General features: G+C 59.1%; 1 protein-coding gene across 1 annotated transcript; it reads left to right on the top strand.

Moving 5' to 3' along the window:
* Positions 1–489: 489 nt before the first annotated feature.
* On the top strand, positions 490–17804 carry TP53I11 (tumor protein p53 inducible protein 11). Its single transcript, XM_082659250.1, has 8 exons — positions 490–659; positions 11758–11825; positions 12628–12787; positions 13405–13463; positions 13659–13707; positions 13948–14044; positions 15050–15151; positions 15597–17804. The coding sequence occupies exons 3-8, from the start codon at positions 12659–12661 to the stop codon at positions 15728–15730; spliced, it is 570 nt and encodes a 189-aa protein (XP_082515376.1). The 5' UTR covers positions 490–659; positions 11758–11825; positions 12628–12658; the 3' UTR covers positions 15731–17804.
* Positions 17805–19559: the final 1755 nt, after the last annotated feature.

Below are 19559 nucleotides of genomic sequence, written 5' to 3'. Positions count from 1 at the left end.
GTTAACACTTGTAATTCCTTCAGCACACGGTGCCTGGCACGGAGCAGGCGCTCAGCAGACGGGGACCATTGCTGTGTAACTGTGTTATTACACACTTGGGTATCTACCAGCCAAAGCATTCCTTTCTGTTTTAGACACTGGCCTAGGCCCCAGGCGATACCCCAGGGATATTTAAGACAAGGTGGCTTGCCAACCTACGAGGGTGTTGATAGTCTCACGAAAGGGGCGCAGTCTGGAGAATTTGCCACGAAAGTCTCCCTGGGCGGCGCGGGCCCTCTGTTCGGATTCCCAACCGCCTTCCCCCCCGGGCGTGAGCGCGCCCCCAGCAGGAGATCTCCGGGAAAGCCTCAGCTGGGGAGCCCGGGAGCCCAGTTCCCCCAACCCTTCTCTCCCGCCCGCCCCGGCGGCCACCCTCGGGGGCTAGGCAGCGCGGCGCGTGGGAGGGGACGGCGCGCCATTGGCTTGTGCACGGAACTGAGAGGAGGGACCAGCTCGGGCCGCCAGACTCGGGCAAAGCCCCGCCGCGCTGGGCGCCGCGCGTAGTCCAGCCGGCCCTGCCCTGCCCGGCGCGGGCGGCGCGATGTGAGTCGACCGAGGGCCCGAGAGTCCCCCTGGCACGCCAGCTCCGCGCAGCGCCGGCGCCAGTAGGCGCTAGGAACGTAAGTTCTGCTCCCCGCCGCCGCTTCGGAGCCTAGCACTTTCCCTTCCCGCCGCCAGCTGGCCGGTGCCTGCGCAGCGCAGCCCATTGGGGCTCCTGCGGTCGCAGGGACCGCCGAGGACAGAGAGGACCCCGTGCGCGCGAGCCGGGCGCCCCAGCACCTCTTGGCGCCGGAGGGTTCTGCCGGGACTCCAGGGATTCCCCCCTCCGCGGTTCTCCCGGGCGCCGTCCCGCAGTCCCTTCAGGTCCTCTCCTTCGCGCTCTCCGCTTGCTCCCTTTCCTCTGACTCGGTTTCCCTCTCTCCCTCGGCTTCCTCCCTCCGCCGTCTCCTCCCTCTACGACGGTTTATTCCGCCCTCCGCCTCCGCCTCTTGGGCTCGCGCTCTCCGCTTCGGAGCGAGGGAGAAACCGAGCGGAAAGCATTTTCTCCCTCCCTGGGGTCTGACTCGGTCCCCGCGCTCGGTTCTCTGTCCCCTCCCCCCTCCATCCCTGTCTCCGTCCTCCCTCCATTGTTCCCGGGTCTGGGGTGTGTGCGGCACAAACTTGCGAGTCCCCTTCCTCGCCCCCTGCTGGGTCGAGGTTGGAGGTGGCGGGGTTCCCGCTGCCCATAAGTCTGGCTCGACCTTCTGGTTCGGGGGGCCGTGGGGGCTGGAGTGCTGGGCCAGAGCACCGGAGGCGTCCGACAGCCAGGAGCTCCCGCCTGGAGCCCCCAGCCCTCTATGAAAGTGGGTGGGTATCTGGAGCTGGGAGATAAAGGACACATTGGAGGGGGGAGGAGCAAGACCGGGAGACCCCAGTCTCCAGGGGTGGGGGGAGCAGAATCGGAAGCCGAGCCTAAGCCCCAGTTGTTGGGAGGAGGTTAGGGGAAGGACAGGTGGAGACCGACGCTCGCCACTCTCTCCCAAGTCGCGCGCTCGGCGGACGGGCTCAGCGGACGGGGGCAGCGTGGTCCCACTGTCCTGGCGCTGAATAGCCTGGGACTGCCCGCCTTGGGCGGTATGCTCGTACCCACTCCGGGGGTCCGTAGGGGAACCGCCAGGCCGCCTCGCCCACCCGCGACGCCCCTATCACGGTTGGGCACTAGCTCGGCGTCCTCTCGCTCCGCCCTCCCCCGCCCCTACCCCGTCCCGGGCTCCCGCCGCCTCCTCGAGGCCCCGGAGGGAGCGGATTTCTACGCGGGAGCGGAGGCGGCGGGGGCGGGAGCCGGGTGGAGGGTAGAGGCCTGAACCCCGAGGCGTCTCTGTAGCCCAGAGCCCAGCGTCGACGGCCGAGGCCGCCTCGCCGCCCCACCGCCCCGCACTTCCTGGTTGATTTCCTTCAGACAAACTTTTCCCGGTGGGGCTGCCCTGCGGGGAGAAGGCACCGGGGCTGCAGGGATGCCCACCCCAACTGAGAGGCCTCTTGGACCTCCAGTCTTGGTGGTCTGTGGAGAGGGAGCCGACGCCCTGTCTTCCTCCGGCTCGCAGTGCCAGGGACATAGGGATGGGGGAGGGGGTGGGGAGGGAGGTGAGAGGGTTGTTGGAGAGCCAGGGGGAGGCAGAGTCCATTTTTTTAGCCGGGCCTCACACTTAGCCCAGGGGGAGCAAAGATTTTTCTCGTTGGGTTGTTAGTAAATAAGACTACGTATTCTCCAGGCCTCTGTTATCCCATCTGTAAAAGGGGCCCTCTGTCCCCCAAGGTGCCCTCCCGGCCCCATTGTCTTGGGAACCAGCCGACCTGACTTCTCCTTTTCTGCCCACATGCTGTCAGCTTAATTTGCCCTAAATTTGGAGTGGAGGGCTGAGGCCCAAAGCCCTCCACCCATGTTTGGCCGTCAGTACCTCCTGAATCCACAGCTCAGGCCCACCACCCGCACCCCAAGTTCTCCAACCCCACACTCAACTGCCTCCCCTCCCCCAGAATCTTATGGTAGCCCCCCTCTGTGTCTGCTGGAGGAAGGGCCTGCCAGTCCAGGGGTTGGGGGTGGGAGGAACAGTGGAATTGACAGTGACCTGTGATACTCACACAGCGCTGAACTGCTCTTTACTTTCTTTCATTTATTGGACAAAATGTTTGTGAGAGCTGGGCCAAAAATGACTTAATGAACAGAGTGCCAGATACAGTTCTAGGCCCTGAGAGACAGCTGTGAACGAAATTAAAAGATTCTTGCCCTTCTGGAGCTGACACAGTGGGGGAGGGGCAAATAACTAATAAAGTAAATAAGCAAATTATATAGTATATTGGGAGATGAGGGGGAAAAGTTGAGTGTGGGGGGGTGTTGAGGCCAGGGGTGAGGTCGCCATTTTAAGTAGGGTGGTCAGGGAGGTCTCCCTGAGGAGGTGACTTACAGCTAAAGTTTTGAGGGAGTGAGCTGTGGGGATAGCTTCAGGGACTAAAGATCTGGTAGAGAACAGCCTGTGCAAAGGCCCTGAGGCTGGAATGTGCCCGCTGTATTTGAGGAACTGTAAGGAGCCAGTGTAGCTAGGGTAGAGTGAGCGGGTGGGGAAGAGATAGGAGACAAGGCTGGCTGAGAGGGGATAAGCCTCCCCATTTCACAGATGAGGGCAGTGATGCTCAGAGATAGCATAAGTAACCCCAGGGCAAGCTGCCCAGGAGTGGCAGCCGCAGGGTGGGGTGCCTAATGTTCTGACGCCTAGCCCGTAATAATTTTCCCTTCACCCTGCATCTCAACCATTAATTCACAACAATGGTTGTGCCCCTCCGAAGGCCAGGCCTGGCCAAGTGCTGGGGATATGGAGGGGAGCCACCCAGGCTTAGTACCCCAAGGGGCTCCATATTCTGTAGGCTGTTGCCAGCCCCCTTCCCAGGTTCCCCTTGCCCACCTGTTGTCAGTACACTCAGGGCAGCATCTTCCTCCTGAGCCAGAGTGACCCTAGTTCTCTCTCTTCCCATTTCCTTCCTGTGGCCACTGCCTTGTAAGCACCCCACTCTGTATCCACATGTGGCTTCTACAAGGGGACCTGTTCTGAAGTTGGTATGGTCAAGGGGGAAACTGAGGCAAAGAAGTTGAATTTCCTTGTCTGAAAATAAGAGCAACATTATTTTTGAGCGTTCACTATAAACAGGAACTGTTTTAGGAGTTTTTTGTGCATCTTCTCATCAGTGGGAGATGGGTGTCATTATTATACCCATTTAACAGATGAGGAAACTGAGGCCCAGAGAGGTAGTATCACTGGCCCAAGGCCATGCAGCTAATAAGTGGTGGAGCCAGGATATCAGCACAGGCCTTTTGAGTCATGCCAGAGCCCCCCAAACCCTGGGGGAGATGGTTAGTTCTGGACTGTGGTTCTGGCCCATCAGGGTACTGGGAAAAGTACAGGGATCCTTCTGCTTGCCTCCCCCAACCCACCCAAAGGGCAAATAACTACTTGCTTATGAAAAAGTTGGCTCAAAATAGTGGGACATCTCTTCACGGAAACTCCCTTCCCGCCCTTCTCTCCTGCTCTCCAAGTTTCTGAGCATCTACAGGGGTGGGGGAAGTGGAAGGAGTGGGAGGGGAGAGGGTTATGGCCACCGCCTTTTCACAAGAGCTCTGGCCCCATGGGATCTGGAAGCACCAGCTGCCTCTGAGGGCCCTGATGTGGTCATTGGGCTGAGGGGGAGGCTGGCCCACTCCTGGTTTGGAAAGGACAGGAATTCTCCATGTGTTCTGCCCTTTGTGAGTGGCAGTAGGGACAGAGAAGCCCCTCTCGGTGACTTCTGTGTGGCAGTGGATGGCCATCCGAGGCCTGGACACCCCCTTGCCCACACAGCAGTTTCAGAGGGTGAGGCCCCCAGGGATGTCCCCTCCTTCTTACCCCTTGTCCTGCCCTGCCCTCTCACCCTCTCCAGCACAGCAGGGAATGTTTATTTTTTCTGTTCCTGAGGGCTTGGAGATATTTGTGATGAAAATGTGGGCTTTCCTCTGTCCTTCTGGAAATTAGGCAGCTTCGAAAGAAAGAGAACTGGTAGAGAAATAGCAAAACGTGTGTTTCCAGAGCCGGTGAGAGAGGTGCTAGGACTTGGGGGCAGGGCAGCTTGTGCTGGGGTCTTTGCTGGAGCTGGAGTGCGGCTGGTGAGTGACAAGGTTTGGAAGCCAGATCCGGAATATCACAGCCAGGAGGGGTCCTGGAGACCACACTTCCGTTTTTCAGGCGAGGAAGCTGAGTCCCAGAGCCCGGCCCTGGCTTACCTGTGATGGCAGAATCTGTTGGTGACCTCAGCTGTCTTGTCTCCCAGCCCAGTGACTCAGGGCTCAGCCTTCCAGCTTCAGTCAAACCCTCCATTGCCAGCTCCTGTGTTCCTGGAGTTCTTGGAAATGGGGTGTGGAATCCCTTTCTTGACTACAGAGCTTTGTCACGGGGACTGGTTTGTACGCCAGCAGGATTCGCATCGTGTTCTTCTCCCCCGCCAGTTCTACTCTGTCATCCTTGCCCTTGACACAGAGCCCTGAGCCCGGTGGTGATGCTGGTACAGAGAGAGATGGGTGATGCAGCCCCGCCTTCCACTGGCTCACCGGCGACTTGAGAGACAAGGCTGCCTAAGGCAGCCTGGCCTTTAGAATAATTGCACTCTGCTCTCGAGGGATACACTGCAAGGAAGCCCTGCCACGTGGCAGCCTCTCCTCAGCTTCTTCCCTTAGCCCGTGTACCCTGAGGAAACGCCCACCAGCAAAACCTGCACCCCAGAGGCCACTGTGATAATAATGTCGGTGAAGCAGCTGTGTGACTTCCTAGTTTAGTCCAACCCTGCTGACAACCTAGTAAGTCAGGCATTGTCACCCCGTTTACAGTGAAGAAACGGAGGCTCCAGGAAGTTAATCTGCCCAAAGACACAGGACTAATGATGCAGAACCCAGAGATCTGGATCCTTGAGGTTTGAGATTCACTCCGCCTGAGGTGGAGGGTTCTGGGCTGGGTTCTTTAGATCGCATCTCGCCCAGGGGGCTGATGGGCTGCCCCAGGAAGGGACCACAGGAAGGATGATGTGGACCCTCCAGCCCCCATGGTCCCCTTGCTGGGTCTCTCCCTACCTCCCCTTCCCTCTGCCCAGGGCCGGGAGGCTCTGTCTCTCACTGCCCCCACTCGCCTGTCCCAGACCCCATTTCCAGCTATTTTGCACCAACGTGATAACCGAACAATGGGTCTCCTTTGTAGCCCTTCCCAGGTCCTGCTGGAGTCACAGGGCCTTAATCCAAAGGAGGCTGGACTCCAGGGAGGGGTTCAGATGCTGGCAACCTGCCAGGGACTTTCACGGGGAGATGTGATGGGGAAGATGGCTTAGAGCTGAGTCTTTTTGGATGTCGTGTTCACCACACCACACCCCTACCCCACGCACATGTACGTGTGTGCTCATGCACACGCGTGCACGTACACCAGCTTCTATCTGAATATCCAGTTAGGCACAGTTAGCTTAGTTTGAATTTCAGCTCTGCCACTTACCCCCAAGAGACACATACGTAAGTCCCTTGGGCCTTAGTTTCCTCATCTCTAAAATGGGAGTCATAGTACAGCTGTTCTCATAGGGCTGTGGGGGTTACATGGAATTCCTGGTCTAGAAGTACTGGTCCCCTGCCTCCTTCCCTTGGGAGGATGTTTTGGGGGCATTTCTCCTTACCGGATGGGGAGGGACAGGTATGCTGCCCCTCCAGCAGAGGGTCTTGTTTGCAAAGGTAGTGGCTCTTGGCTCTGACACTCAACAGCAATGACTCCCCCCCGAATCACCGGAGGGTCGGCGGCTGGTGGGTGCTCTGGGCCCCAGGCCGCTTCCTCTCCCCCAGCGCCTCTTAAGCCAGCCCTCGTGGTGGCACATTCTCCGTGAAGGGGACAGCTCTGCAGTCCATCTGTTTCTATGGAAACCAGGCTTTCTGGGAAGGCTACAAGGGGGTTGGGAGAGGTCCTACAGGACTGGCATGGGAAAGATGTCTCAGCCCCATCGGATCTGCTGCCAGGGCAGCGCCTGGACAGCCACCCCTTTAATATTGTTAATTACTGTCCTTTGGGGAGTGCATACCAGGGACCAGGCCCCTCCACTGCCTTTTCTCAGTCCGTCTGATCACAACCCTGTGAGCTAAGAAGTCGTCGTGTGGTTTCACACATGAGGAAATGGAGGCTCAGAGAGGTTAAGTAACTTTCCTGAGGTCACAGAGCAATTAAGAGTAGGAGTTGGGGGTTTGAGTCCAAGTTTGCCTCATCATTAAGTATATGCCCGCCCCCGCCCCTCCCCTGACACTTGTAACACTCCTCCCGTCCCCCCATGAGCCCTTCCCTTCCTGGTCCGATCTCGAGGCTCTGCTTGGCCTCTGTGCCATCACGGCCCCTTCTGTCTTGCCGCCGCCGCTAGGAGCTCTTTGGGGATGTTCTTTTCTGGCCTCAGATGAGGAAGGAGGAAGGGGCTACACGGGGTCAGATCTCATCTAGCAGGGGGCCTCGAAACCCTTCCCCCAACTTTACTTTGTCCCAAATTTTTGTTGAGCTCCTCCCATGCCTGGAGCTGTCCAGGCCAGGTGAACAAAACCATCAGTAACCCCTGCCCCGTGGCACTCACCTAGGGATGGCTGCAGCTCTCTGAGGTGGTAGTGGGGTCTCGCCCAACGTTCTCACCCAACCTCCAGTCATTTCCTGGGCACCCCAGATGCCAGGGAAAACCCCATCAACTCTCCTGGAGTCTTCAGCACCCCCTGACCTGCTTGTGCACGGTCACCTGGCCAGAGGAGGCACCAAATTGGAACCCAGCTCTGCCTGACCACAAAGCTCCTTCCCGGCTCTCCTGTGTCACCAGCTCACGTGTGGCCTGGGGCAGAGCTTGTCCGCTCTGGGCCTCAGCTCTCTGGCCTGTCCAGCGTGTCCAGCGTGTGTGTGGAGCAGAGCCTCCCCTTGGGCCCTGCCAGGTCTAACTGAGTGTGATCCTGAGTGTTGTGGGTAGAGTTAGGGAGACCTGCTTGCCTTGGCCTGACCGTCCCTCATTCGCCTCTGCTGCCGAAGTGCCTCTGTGTCCCAGCGGGGCCAGCAGGGAGGTTCTCGGGTGGGCACGATACCAGCCCTGCCTTCAGATCACTGGGTCTCGGGGAGCCCTGAAATGCCTGGCCCTGAAATGATGATGAGGATGGTCCGGAAGTGGCCCTGGCTGCCACTGAGGGTCCAGAGAGGGGAGGGGCACTGTGCCCTGGGGAGGCTCCCTGGAGGAGGGGGCATGCAAAGACCCTGAGGAACGGGGGGCATCGGGATGGAGGGAGTGGAAGGCAGTGGTTCAGAAGGGAGAACACCTGCTCGAAGGACAGTGATTTCCCAGTTCATTGGGAATTGAGGTCAGAGAGGCTGGCCAGGGGCAGAATGCAGAGGATCGCGAACACGGGGTCTGGGGGCTGCTATCCACATTTTCCCTTCTCCTTACCTGGCAGGGCCTCCCAAGTGAGCATCTAGGAGCAAGGGCAGCCCTCCTCCCAGCCCTTCCCCTAGCCTTGGGCAGCCTGGCACCAGCCTGGCCCCCGGGGAGCCCTGGGGGCCCTTCAGGAGGCACAGGGGCCTGGGAAAGGAAGCATGACGGCTGTAACAGGCAGGCTTTTTCCACTGTGCATGGCTGAGTGAGGAGAGGGAAGGAGAAGGAGTGGGGCCCTGCCTGGGTCCGGGCAGGGCACTCTGCCACAAGGTATCGCCTGTTATATCTCCTCCAGCCCTTCTGCAGAGTGGGCCTTCTCATCAGCCCCATTGCACTGGGGCAGCAACTGAGGCTGGGAGAGCTGCGGTGTCCTACAGAACCAGGATTTGAACCCAGGTCTGGCTGTCCCAAAGCCAGTTCAGCTGGGGTACAAGGAGGGAGTGGGGGAACTGTCCTCTGTCCTCTCTTAGGTTACAATGGGGCCAGTCCTACCTGGAGTGACCTTGAAAGGGAGGAAAGTTCACGGGCAGATCAGAGGGGGTGTGTGGTGTGTCTCGGCGGTGGGGTACTTAGGGGCTGCTGTGCGCACACGTGCGTGTGTGTGTGTATGTGAGTGTGTGAGTGTGGCAGCTGCCCGCCTGCCCTCTCCAGGTGGGGTCCAGTCCTGCGGATGAAGGAGCAATGGGACTCAGGGCTCAGAGCACTTAACTCTATAGGGCCAGGTGCTGGGGACCCTGCTCCCTGGACATGACGTTTAAGATCCCACTTTCCCTGGGAGGCTGTAGGGCCCTTTGTTGGTGGTGAGCTTGCGGCTGGGCTTTGGGCTCTGGGCTCTGTGTACGGCCGCAGTGGGTCCCACCAGCCCAGGTACCTGATGGCTGTGCCGGAGTGATACCGGAAGTCAAATGGAGCCCAGGACCCTGCCCTGTAGCCCCCCTTCTGTACCAGCCCTGGGCCTGTGGTGCCGAGGGGAGCCCTGTGTCTGTGTTGGTGGGGAGGGACCACTGGGCAGAGGAAGGCAGCCGACCCTCTGAGCAGGGGTCGCTGACACAGCCCAGGCCTGCGGTGCTGTGGCCCGAGTGTCAGCCTTACGCCATGGGATTGAGGTCTGGGGGCTCTGCCCAAGGGGTGGAGACGTTAGGAAATGCTAGTTAGGCCCCTCTCCTGATGCTTCCTGGCCTCCACCCCAGAGCCCCTGCTCCATGGGGGACGTGGGGAGGAGGGGGTGTCTGTGTCTAAGTGCCCATCTCAACCAAGCACTTGGTACAGGCCAGGCACTACCTTACGCCCTTCACGGAGGTCACATCTTATATTCTCACAGCATCCCTGTGAGGGAAGACCCTTTGCTTCCCCAACTATGGATGGGGTGACTGAGGCACAGAGAGTGTAAGTGACCTGCCCACAGGCACACAGCTAAGAAGTGGTAGCCCTGGGATTTGAACTCAGAGAGTGTGGCTTCTGCAGCTAAGCTCTTCTGGCTTTAGCAGTTAGCTGGTACTTTATAAAATACTTGCTGTCCGTTATTTTGTTTCTGCTTTGACCAGGCCTAGGGACAACGTAAGGATTGTTGTTTCCATTTCACAGATGAGAAGACGGGCTCAGAGAAGCAACTGGCCCTGATTCGTGCCTGACAGATCAGCTTCCCTGTCCCCACTCAGGCTGCAAGCTACTTAAGGGCAGGGACCCAGTCCCACCACCTCTACATGGCTCACAGCACGTCCTCACTAAATGCAGTCCTTTCATTTAAATGTGTAGGTGCTGTGCTGTGTGCTCTTGACCAAGCTTCTCCTTTTGCCCCTGGATCTCGAGGAGCTGGGAATTACAGCTCCATTTCACAGATGGGGAAAACCGAGGCTCAGAGCAGTGTGACTTGTCCACTAAACATAGGCAGTAAGGGACACAGCAGGACTGAGTCAGGCAGCCTGGCTGGCCTGGGTGAGAAGGGTTAAAACACTATGGAGACCTATATGAAGGGTTAAGTCAAGTCTGAGCATACCTGGTGCTGGCGAGGATGGGGCGTAAGGGAACACTTATGCATTGTGGGGAAGCGGAAATGGTTCACTGCTCTGGAATGCAGTCTGGCACTTTCTTCTAGAGTTAAACGTAGATTTACCATATAACTCAATATAATTCCACGCCCAGGTATTTACCTTCGAGAAATGAAAACTCATGGTCACACCAAAACCTGCACATGAATGTTTATAGCAGCTCTATTCATAATTGTCAAACTCTGAAACAACTCAGACGTCCTTCAGTGAGTGACAGGGTAAACGAACTGGTACGTTGACGCCAGGTACCGGTACATTGATTCCCACTCTCCTGCCGAGAGGAAGGGAACGTCCATATACACAGCAGCCTGGATGAGTCTCAAAGACATGATGCTGAGTGAAAGAAGCCAGTGTCCACGGTTATATACTACATGATTCCATTTATGTAACACATTTGAAAAAACAGAAACAAAACTACAGTGACAGACAACAGATCGGCGGTTGCCTGGGGTTAGGGGTGAGGGGAGGGTCTGACTGGTGATGCAGCTGCCCTGGGTCCTGATTTGGAGGCGGTGGTTGCCTAGATCTATACATGTGCTAAGATTCATATAACTACAGACCCCAAAGAAGGTTCATTTCACTGTATGCAAATTAACAAATAGAAGGCCAGAGCGGAGGCCGGAAGAGGAAGGGTGGCGACCAGCCCGCCTGGGGCTTCCTTCATGGAGGCATGGGTGAGGGGCCAATGGCTTGCTGGCTCCCTGGGGGCAGCCTCCCGCGGGTCCACCTGGCAAGTGGGAGGGACGCCAGGCTGATTATAGCTTCTACCTGGATCCACCAGAAGGTGGTAGCAAGCGGCTGAGGTGTTGTGACAGTGCCCGCCCCCCCCCCCCACCCCAGGAGCCTGGTTAAACCCTCGCTGCCCCAGGCGGCTGCCCCGCTGACCAGCGTCAGCCATTCATTGAGCTGCCTTCCTGGTCACCACCAGCCGCCGCCTCCCATTCCCCGGGGTGTATATACGTGGGAGAGGAAAGCATAGCTGCCCCTGTTTTACAGGTGAGGAGCTAGGCCAGGGGGCTTAGGAGGGCAGTGGGACCTGGACGTTACTCACTAAAGACCTCCAGTAATGACCTTGGCCATTATTTCCAAACTCGAGCTGGTATGCTCCCTGCCCAGTTCATCCAGTGTAAAGCCATGTTATCCAAACACCCCACCGTTTGATTCTTTGTTCTGATGTTTATTTGCTGGGTGCTTTATTTTGTTCTAAGACACTGGGTCTTAGTGTCTTAGAGGCTGGAAAACTGGAGGTGACCTGGGGACATTTCTGTGCCCTGCCTCTGGCTGGGGCTGAGAGGGTGAGACTTGCCGGGGGCCACACAAAGACCTGAGTCTGATGCCTGGTTGGGGGGGTCCAGCAAGCCCACCTCAGGTCCCTGGTTGAGGGACAGGCAACTTCTGAGCCTTGTCTGTTATCGGGGGTGGTTTTCCTGCCTTTCTGGAGAGTAGCTGTGGGTGGGAAAGAGGTGCAGGGATATGGGAGGCACCCAGCACTGGTGCAGCACGTGATAAGGTGGGGGTACTACCATTTTTCAACCTGGTCTTCTATCGAGCCTCATTGAACTTGGTTTTCTCATCTGTAGAATGGGTGTAAATAGTACCCATCTTGCAGGGCGGCAAGATCACAGGAGCCCACTCAGGGCCAGCTTCTGGAAACCTTTACTTCACTGTGGTTTACACTGTTGTCTCCTCCACATAGATTTTGTGCTGACTGAAGGTGAGGACGGCCACTCAACTCACATCAGCGTCTCCACTGCCCGGCACACAGTAGGTGCTCAAGAGCTGGTCTGAGGTGGAGCTGGGGGGAGGCCGGAGGTTGGGGGCCATCAAGGATCGTGGGCAGACCTGGGGGGGGGTGAGGGGAGAGCAGGGAGGGGCAAGGCCCGAACTGCTGCCACAGCCCTGCCAACTCTCCTGGCCATCCCTCCTCTGGCTCAGCTGGGTCCTGGGGTCACCCCCTCCCCTTGTTCTCAGCGCTGGCAGGTTAGAGGGAGGTTGTCTGGGAGGGTGGGTGGGAGGGCTTGCTGGGCAGAGGAATTGTCTGGGCGAAAGCTCAGTGGTGGCCTGGACTCCAGAACTCAGGAGCCCTACCCAGGCTTGGGTAGACCCTTCCCTCTTCTGCCAAGGCTGACCCAGGCCCCAGTTTACCCCCTGCCCCCAGGAACCTTTGGGTACAGTCTATCCAGGCCTGAATGCCTTGTCCTGGGCCTATACCTCCTCCAGGGCTGTCTGTAAGGCTCCCTCCGGCCTGGTTGTCTGGGGTGTGCCACATCCACTTAGGCCAGACGGGCTGGCGGAGCGGGAAGGCCTTAGGACCATCTGCCCTAACGCGTTTTACAGATGAGGAAGCTGAGGCCAGGAGAGGGCAGTGACTTGACCCTTTTAATCACACAGTTGGGTGGTTAGGGAGCCCAGTACTGCACCTGGACCCTCAGATTCCTCCTCCAGTGTCCACCTGCTGCCCCAGGTTGACGGGGAGGCCTCCCCAGGCCCTGGGCTGGGGTCTGGCTGCCCTCTGAGATCTGGAAGCTGGGCAGGACCCGTGGCTGAGGCTGGTGTCTCCCTGCAGCCCTCCTACAGAGGCCGGGCTCCAGGACAAGATGGCAGCCAAGCAGCCCCCACCCCTCATGAAGAAGCACAGCCAGACGGACCTCGTGAGCCGCCTGAAGACCCGGAAGATCCTCGGCGTGGGCGGGGAGGATGACGACGGGGAGGTCCACCGCTCCAAGGTGGGCGGAGCGCGGAGGAGGGGCCTCGAACCGGCCACATGGGGGTCTGCCTCCGAGCACCAATTTGGGGAGGCAGATCTGGCCCACTGTTTGGGGAGAATAGCTGAGACCCGTTGCAGCTGCAGGGAGCCCCCAGATTTAGCTCATATTTTCTGGAAGTCTAATGGATATGTCGGAGGAATAGTAGCAATAATGAAAAGGGATCCTTGGAATTAGCTGAGTGCTTATTACTTGCTTCTTATGGCACCAGCTACTTTATAAGCATTATTTACCCTGGGAGATGTAGGGTCAGTTATTAACCCATTTTACAGATGAGGAAACTGAGACTCAGAGAGGTTAAGGACTCTGCCACCAATAAGTGGCAGAGCCAGCCTTCAAGCCCACATCTGGCGGACCTCTGAGCTTTCATCCTCAGCCACTGTATTTTCAGCTTCCCATAAGCCCCGGTGTCAAGAGGAGGAAGAGAGGGTGTGCCTCAGTGTGACCCTCCCAGCCTGGGTGACCCTTTGGCTAAGCAGAGCCACCTGGGCATCCAGGGGCCTCTGGGAGGGGGTGAGTAGGCTGGGCAGGCAGAGCTGCCTTCAGCCTGGTTGCCTCTGACCCCTCTGTGTCCACAGATCAGCCAGGTCTTGGGCAATGAGATGAAGTTTGCTGTTCGGGAGCCTTTGGGCCTCAGGTGAGCATCACGAGTTTGGTGGGGGACAGGGCTAGGGGGCGGGGCTCATCAGCTTGTCCCTGTGTAGTCTTGTCTTTGGTTCCATCCCGTCAAATTCCCTCCCCCAGACCAGCCATCGCTGGGCATCTTGGCTGGAGAGGGAAGGGTTCTGTGGGGCCTGGGGTGGCTCTGACCTTCCTCTCCACGCCTCCCCAGGGTCTGGCAGCTTGTCTCTGCTGTGCTCTTCTCTGGCATCGCCATCATGGTGAGTCCCTGCCTCGCCCCTGGGACCTGGCCCCCTCCCCTGCCCTGGAGCATCCTAGCTCCCATGGTCCGTGGTCCCAACTCCTTGTCACTGGAACCTCAGATCTTCTGTCCTGGTAGGGAGGGGTCGGGGGCAGTCAGTGTCCTGATCCTGGACTGCTACTGGGGAAAGGAAGGAGATGTCCAGGGGAAGTTTCCACAGTGAGCCCCTCACCCTGAGCCTCCCGCCCGCTGTCTGCAGGCCCTCACCTTTCCTGACCAGCTCTATGATGCAGTCTTTGATGGAGTGCAGGTGACCAGCAAGACCCCCATCCGCCTCTATGGCGGCGCCCTCCTCAGTGAGTATTGCTGGGCCAGACTCTGGGGAGGTGATAGGCAGCCGAGGGACAAATAGGGGCCGAGGGAACATGGGGAGCCTTCTTTGTGCAGGGGCTCCCCTTCTCAGAACCCACGCTTCAGCCAACAAGTCTGTCTCTGCTGGGTGTGTGCTGCCATCTTGTGGCCACTGGTAGACTGTCCCCAGGGGATTGGGACTGTCCTCAGCATCATCTGGGACAAAGCACTTATTGAGTGCCTGCTGTGTGTAGTGCACCACCTAGGCATTGGGGTAGAGAAATGAAAGAGGCCCAGGCTCCGCCCTCCAGGGCCTCACAGCCCGGAGGGGGAGGCAAAATCAACACAGTGTCTGTAAAACCCTCGCCCTTGGACCGCCCATTTGAACCACTTCTGTTTCCTCTCCAACCTGAGTCACACGCAGCAGTGCCTGTTAGGAAGCTAAATGACAGCATTTAAAACCCAGCACTGGGGGTGTCCCTCCTCTTCTCCAAAACATTCTGTGGCTCCCTATTACCCGCAGACTGAAGTCCCAGCTCCTTCCGGTCTCTGATATTCAGGGTCATCTGTGGGGTGCATCCAGCCTTTCTTCCAAACCCCCCTCCCCCACATCCCACGGCGGGCCCCGGACCCCAGCCGCACCTCCTGAGGCCCCCGTTTCAGAAGGCCTCCACGGCTTCGCAACACAGTTTCCCCAGCCTTGTGCCAATTGCACTTCTACTTGACCTTCAAGGGCCACCGCCAGTAGCTCTGGGGTGGGGTTGGGGGGTGGGGACTGGGGCAGCTTCAGGCCCTTCAGCCTCGCAATGGGAGAGCTAGTGTTACGGGTTATGGGTCAGGTTGGATGACGGAGGAGTTTTAATTTGAGCAGTGGGAGTGGGGGCAGGGCATGTCCGGGATCCTGGTTACTTTGTCAAAGGGTGGAGGACCAGGCCCCCTGCCCGTCCCCCAAGGGGGCGGGGGGATCAGGCTACTCTGCCCCCCGCTCCCCTCTTTGTCCCCCACCCCAGGCATCTCCCTGATCATGTGGAATGCTCTCTACACGGCTGAGAAGGTCATCATCCGATGGACCCTGCTCACCGAAGCCTGCTACTTCTCGGTCCAGTTCTTGGGTGAGTCCTGAGGTGGGCAGTGATGGGGAAGCTGATGGGGTACAGGGTGCGGGCAGCTTGGCCCCTGGCCTCCCAACTCTTGCCACTTGTTTTCTGGGAAGTGATGAAAACCTGTGCGAGGGGGAGGGACTCGTGTGGCTGGGTTGACCTGTACACCTGCACACCTGTGCTCACGCAGCTGATAGGTGCCTGTATCCTCCCGCATACACGCCCGTGCACCCACAGTCCACTGCTCACTTGTGGACCCAGCACAGGTGTGATGACACACAACCAGTTCTGCCCACATGATCGCCCCCCATACCTGCTACGGTTGGCCAGCTGATAGGATGCCCCAGCTCAGGGCGGGGGTCAGTCAGGCAGCCACCCTGGGGCCCATGGCATCCCGTGCTGGGGTAAGGGCTATCCCCACCTCTGACCTGTGTCCCCCCCGGCCTCTCTCCCACAGTGGTCACTGCCACGCTCGCCGAGACAGGCCTCGTGTCCCTGGGGATCCTGCTGCTCCTGGCCAGCCGCCTCCTTTTTGTCGCCATCAGCGTTTACTACTATTACCAAGTCGGCCGAAAACCCAAGAAAGTGTAGCCGCCCGCCGGGCCAGGGGCCCCTCTGGGGCAGGGAGGCCTGGGGACCTCGGTTTCCCTTTGGTTCCGGAAGGCAGGAAGGACCCTGCCCCAGGCAGGCAGGAGTAGCCGCCTTCCTCTCCTCCTGGGCACTCCCCGAACGCTGTGATCTCCTGGGCCCTCAGGTTTGGGGAGGGATGGAGCCTCTGCACCCCATCCTTCCCCCCCCACAGTGACGCCTCCTGTTCATGGGTGTCTCGGCCTCTGGATCCCCTGGACAGATGCGCGAGGACAGAGCCTGAGTCACAGGCATCCGGCCAAGGCCAGGCTCCTGCCCCTCTGTCACAAGACCCTTCTTTCTTGAGAGGCTGTGGACCGCCTCCTTGCTCTCCCCCAGGCCCCCAGCCAGTCTAGTGCCCAAGCAGCTGAACTTGGCTTCTGCCCATGCCTGGAAAACCTTAGAATTTGACCCCAGGCCCCTTCCCTTCCATGCGGGCGCTCTCCACATGTAGGGGACCCTCTGCCCCCTAAACACAGCGCAGCTGCGGGCTGGCAGGCAGGGGTCCGCCTTTGACCCCTGGCGCCTTCCCCTTCCGCCTTCTGTGAGGTGGGCTGCAGGTGGCAGGGCCTTGTCCTCGGCCACGGCCTCTCCTCGGGCCTCGCTCTTGGCTGCTCTGCCTCCACGCAGCTCCTGAAGGCCCCTCGGTGCCCCCTCTCCCAACTGGCCTGGGTCCAGAGGCTGCCAAGGGCCTCAGCCCCAGGCCGGCCCTGACAGATGGACACCCGGGTAACCCCAGATGGCGGCCACCTGTAAGTGACGGGGTTTGTGGTTGAGGAAGAGAGAGAAGCATGTCTCCATCACTTGGCATGTCCTCCAGGGTCCGAGGTGCACCTGGCTCAGCCCCCTTATCCCCCCTCCCCCCCTCCCCAGGGTGCTGCCCTCTGGCCTGGGGTGCCTCTGGGGCCGGCTGGGTAGGACTGGGTGCCCTTCAAGCTCAGCAGGGGCAAAAAATAGAAATATTTCAGCAAGCCGCCTCCCCTCATGCCCAGCCCCCATCAGATGCCTGGAAGAGGCCGGCAGCCGGCTCCCTCAGAGATGAAGACCCCTGCAGGCCCAGCAGCCTGTGTGCCCCCCGTGAGGCCTTTACCCGACACCCCCCTTCCCTCCGGCACCCCGGGAGTGGCAGCCCCCGTGTCCTGGGGACAGATGTGGAGAGAAGCAGCCCCAGCCCCAGACTTGCTTCCCGTCTTGGAAGAGAGTGTTTAGGGGGCGAGATTATTGGTCCTTAGGTGCAGCCCAGCTCTGGCTGCTGCGTCCTGGGTCCGGGCCCTGCCCGCACTGGGCCTCGCTGCCCTCCCTGTGGCCTGCAGCCACACGTCCAGGGACACGGCCTGTGCCCAGCGGAGCACGGCACCGCCGCTGTTAACACAGCCGAGGAGAGAGGTCCAGCGGGTTGGGCGCCCAAGGCTGTGCTGCTGGTAACCGCGGCCGAGCAGAAGGGAGGCTGGACACTAAGGAGGGGCCGTCCTCCCCTGGCCTCCGTCTCTCGAGGCTGAAGTTTGTGCCTCTGTGCAGAATCCTGCCCCCGACCGCCGAGCCCCAGGCAGGCCCAGAGCCACGGCAGCCTTTGGGAAGTGGTACTGGCTGGTGGGCAGTGCCCCCAAGCCAAGGCATGTCCTCTGAGCTGACCCATGCTTTCTGAGGCCTGGCTAGCATTCCGCCAAGCGGTGGATGGGCTGTCCTAATGACCGCTGGGCGTGGCGGATAGATTTCCCCCGGGAGGCTAGCAGGGCAGGGGGAAGTCCGGGCGTCCGCGGGGGCTGAGCCAGCCAAGCTGAGGGAGGGTGGCAGGACCTTGTCCCCGGGGGTGGTAATGCGGGCCTGCTGGGACGATGCCGTCCTGGCTCTGTCCCTCCTAAAGGTTTGGGAGAACCCAGAATGCCCCTTCCCCGGTTCACTTGCCAGCCTCCTGCCTCGGCCCAGCTTCCCCACCCCGCCCCCAAACCAAGACCACCTTTCCTCACGGTCACTATTTATTCTTCGTTCCTTTCTCTTTTTGTAAGAAACAGTCACAAAAATCAGTGCAAAACCATCAGTGTGGGCGTCCTGTTTTATATTACAAAAACTCCTCTTGATATAGAATATAAAAAAGGGAGGCTCACAGGAAATAAACTTGATAAATTAGCTCTGCTACCTACCGCAAGGAACACTTAGAGTTTTCAAAATAGACTTTCAACATAGGACCCACCGGGGAGGGGAAGAGGGAGCTTCTAGGGAGATGGGGGTGCTGGGCCTCGGCCGGTTTGGGGGATCCTGTCTGGGCCCCTTAGGCATGGAGAGGAGAGAGGGGACAAGGGAGGCTGGGGAGGGGCCCCAGTGCCCAGCCACTAAGCAGGGAAGGTGGCCTTCGGTGCTGGGCGGGGTATGTGACCAAGTGCAAGGTCGGGCTCAGGAAGTCTCAGCACAGAGACTTCCTACCCCCCCCCCGCCTCCCAGCAGCCCCCAAATTGCCATCTGCACCTATTAGGGGCTGTGGCCGCTGGCCTTTGCCTTCTCGTGCCCCCGAGAACGGCCGCTGGGAGCCTTGCCAATAGCTCCCAGCCTGCGTTCATGCTACAGAGCAGCGACGCCTGCTTCCCCTTTCCGGCCCCAGAACGTGGTCAGTGGGGGCAGATCAGGGCTCCTTGGCCCCTTTCTGGAGAGCCCTTGGGGATGAGGGTCTTACATCTGCCCTCAAACCCGCCTCCCCCAGGTATTCCTCCACGACCAGCCTTTCTTCTCGGGGGCCCGGAGGGGGTGGTGCCCGATGCCCGGCTCTTCTTACCTTGAAGGCCTCAGATTCTCCTGGGCAGTGGGGACCAGATGGGGCCCTGATGCCTGGGGCGCCCCTGGACTGAAGTCACACAGCTGCCCAATTTGACCCTAAGCCCTGCCTAGCCAGCCTGATTTTTTTTTTTTTTGGTCAACCACACACCAGCCCTCTGCCTCTGCCAGGAAGTTGAAGCCAATTTGTGGGTGGTCTAGAGACCTGTGCTGGGGTGCAAGCTGCACGGCCCCCTGGGTCCTGGGGTTGCCCAGTCGCTAGCGAGTTCATAACATCATTTATGGAGTTGCCAGGGCAGACTGATACAGGGACAATCTGGAAGGACCCAGCCCACAATGGGCCAGGACTGGTGAGGACAGCAGCGTGAGTGCAAGGGGGAAGGGGAGAAATGGGGGGAGGGGCAAACCAAATCTTTACAGCAGGCACAGAGCTCCAGCCGCATCTCAGAAGGGGGTAGGTGGCAGAGCAGGGGAGCGCTGGGCTCTAGGCCACTGCTCTGTCTCCCAGTGGCTGGAAAGCTGGAGGGGAGGCTGGAAGCTGGCACAGGCCCTTTGAGATAGAATGGGCTCTTCCCAGACCCTGAAGAGGGACAATGAAGAGAGGAGAGCAGGCACCATACTGTCCCTTCCACACCCATCCCTCCACAAGCTTGAGTTGTTTGGCAGACATCACTAATCAAGATTACACTGTCCTCCCCCACTGAGCCCAGGCCAAGCCTCCGATTTTCCACACCGCCTCTGGCAGCCACTCCTGACTGATCAGGGTCGAGGCATCTTACAATAGAGTTGCTAACACTGGTCTAGAATTTGAGACCTGCACATGAGGGGCTGATTTGTGGGTGCTGTGTGGGTGTGAGTAAGTCTGTGGGGAAACCTCTCCCTGCCAGATCCTGGAGGAAACACTCAGAAATGTGCTATGGACAGCGAAGGGACAGGAAAACCGTGTCACAGCAGAAATGATGAGGTGCCCTGGGGTTCTTTAGCCTGGAAATAACGGGGCTCGGGGGGACAACGTGTGGCCTTATCG

The sequence above is a fragment of the Grampus griseus genome, assembly GCF_964374135.1.
Source record: "Grampus griseus genome assembly, chromosome: 8".
In the NCBI taxonomy this organism is placed as follows: Eukaryota; Metazoa; Chordata; class Mammalia; order Artiodactyla; family Delphinidae; genus Grampus; species Grampus griseus.
This window is presented reverse-complemented; position numbering and strand designations above follow the sequence as displayed.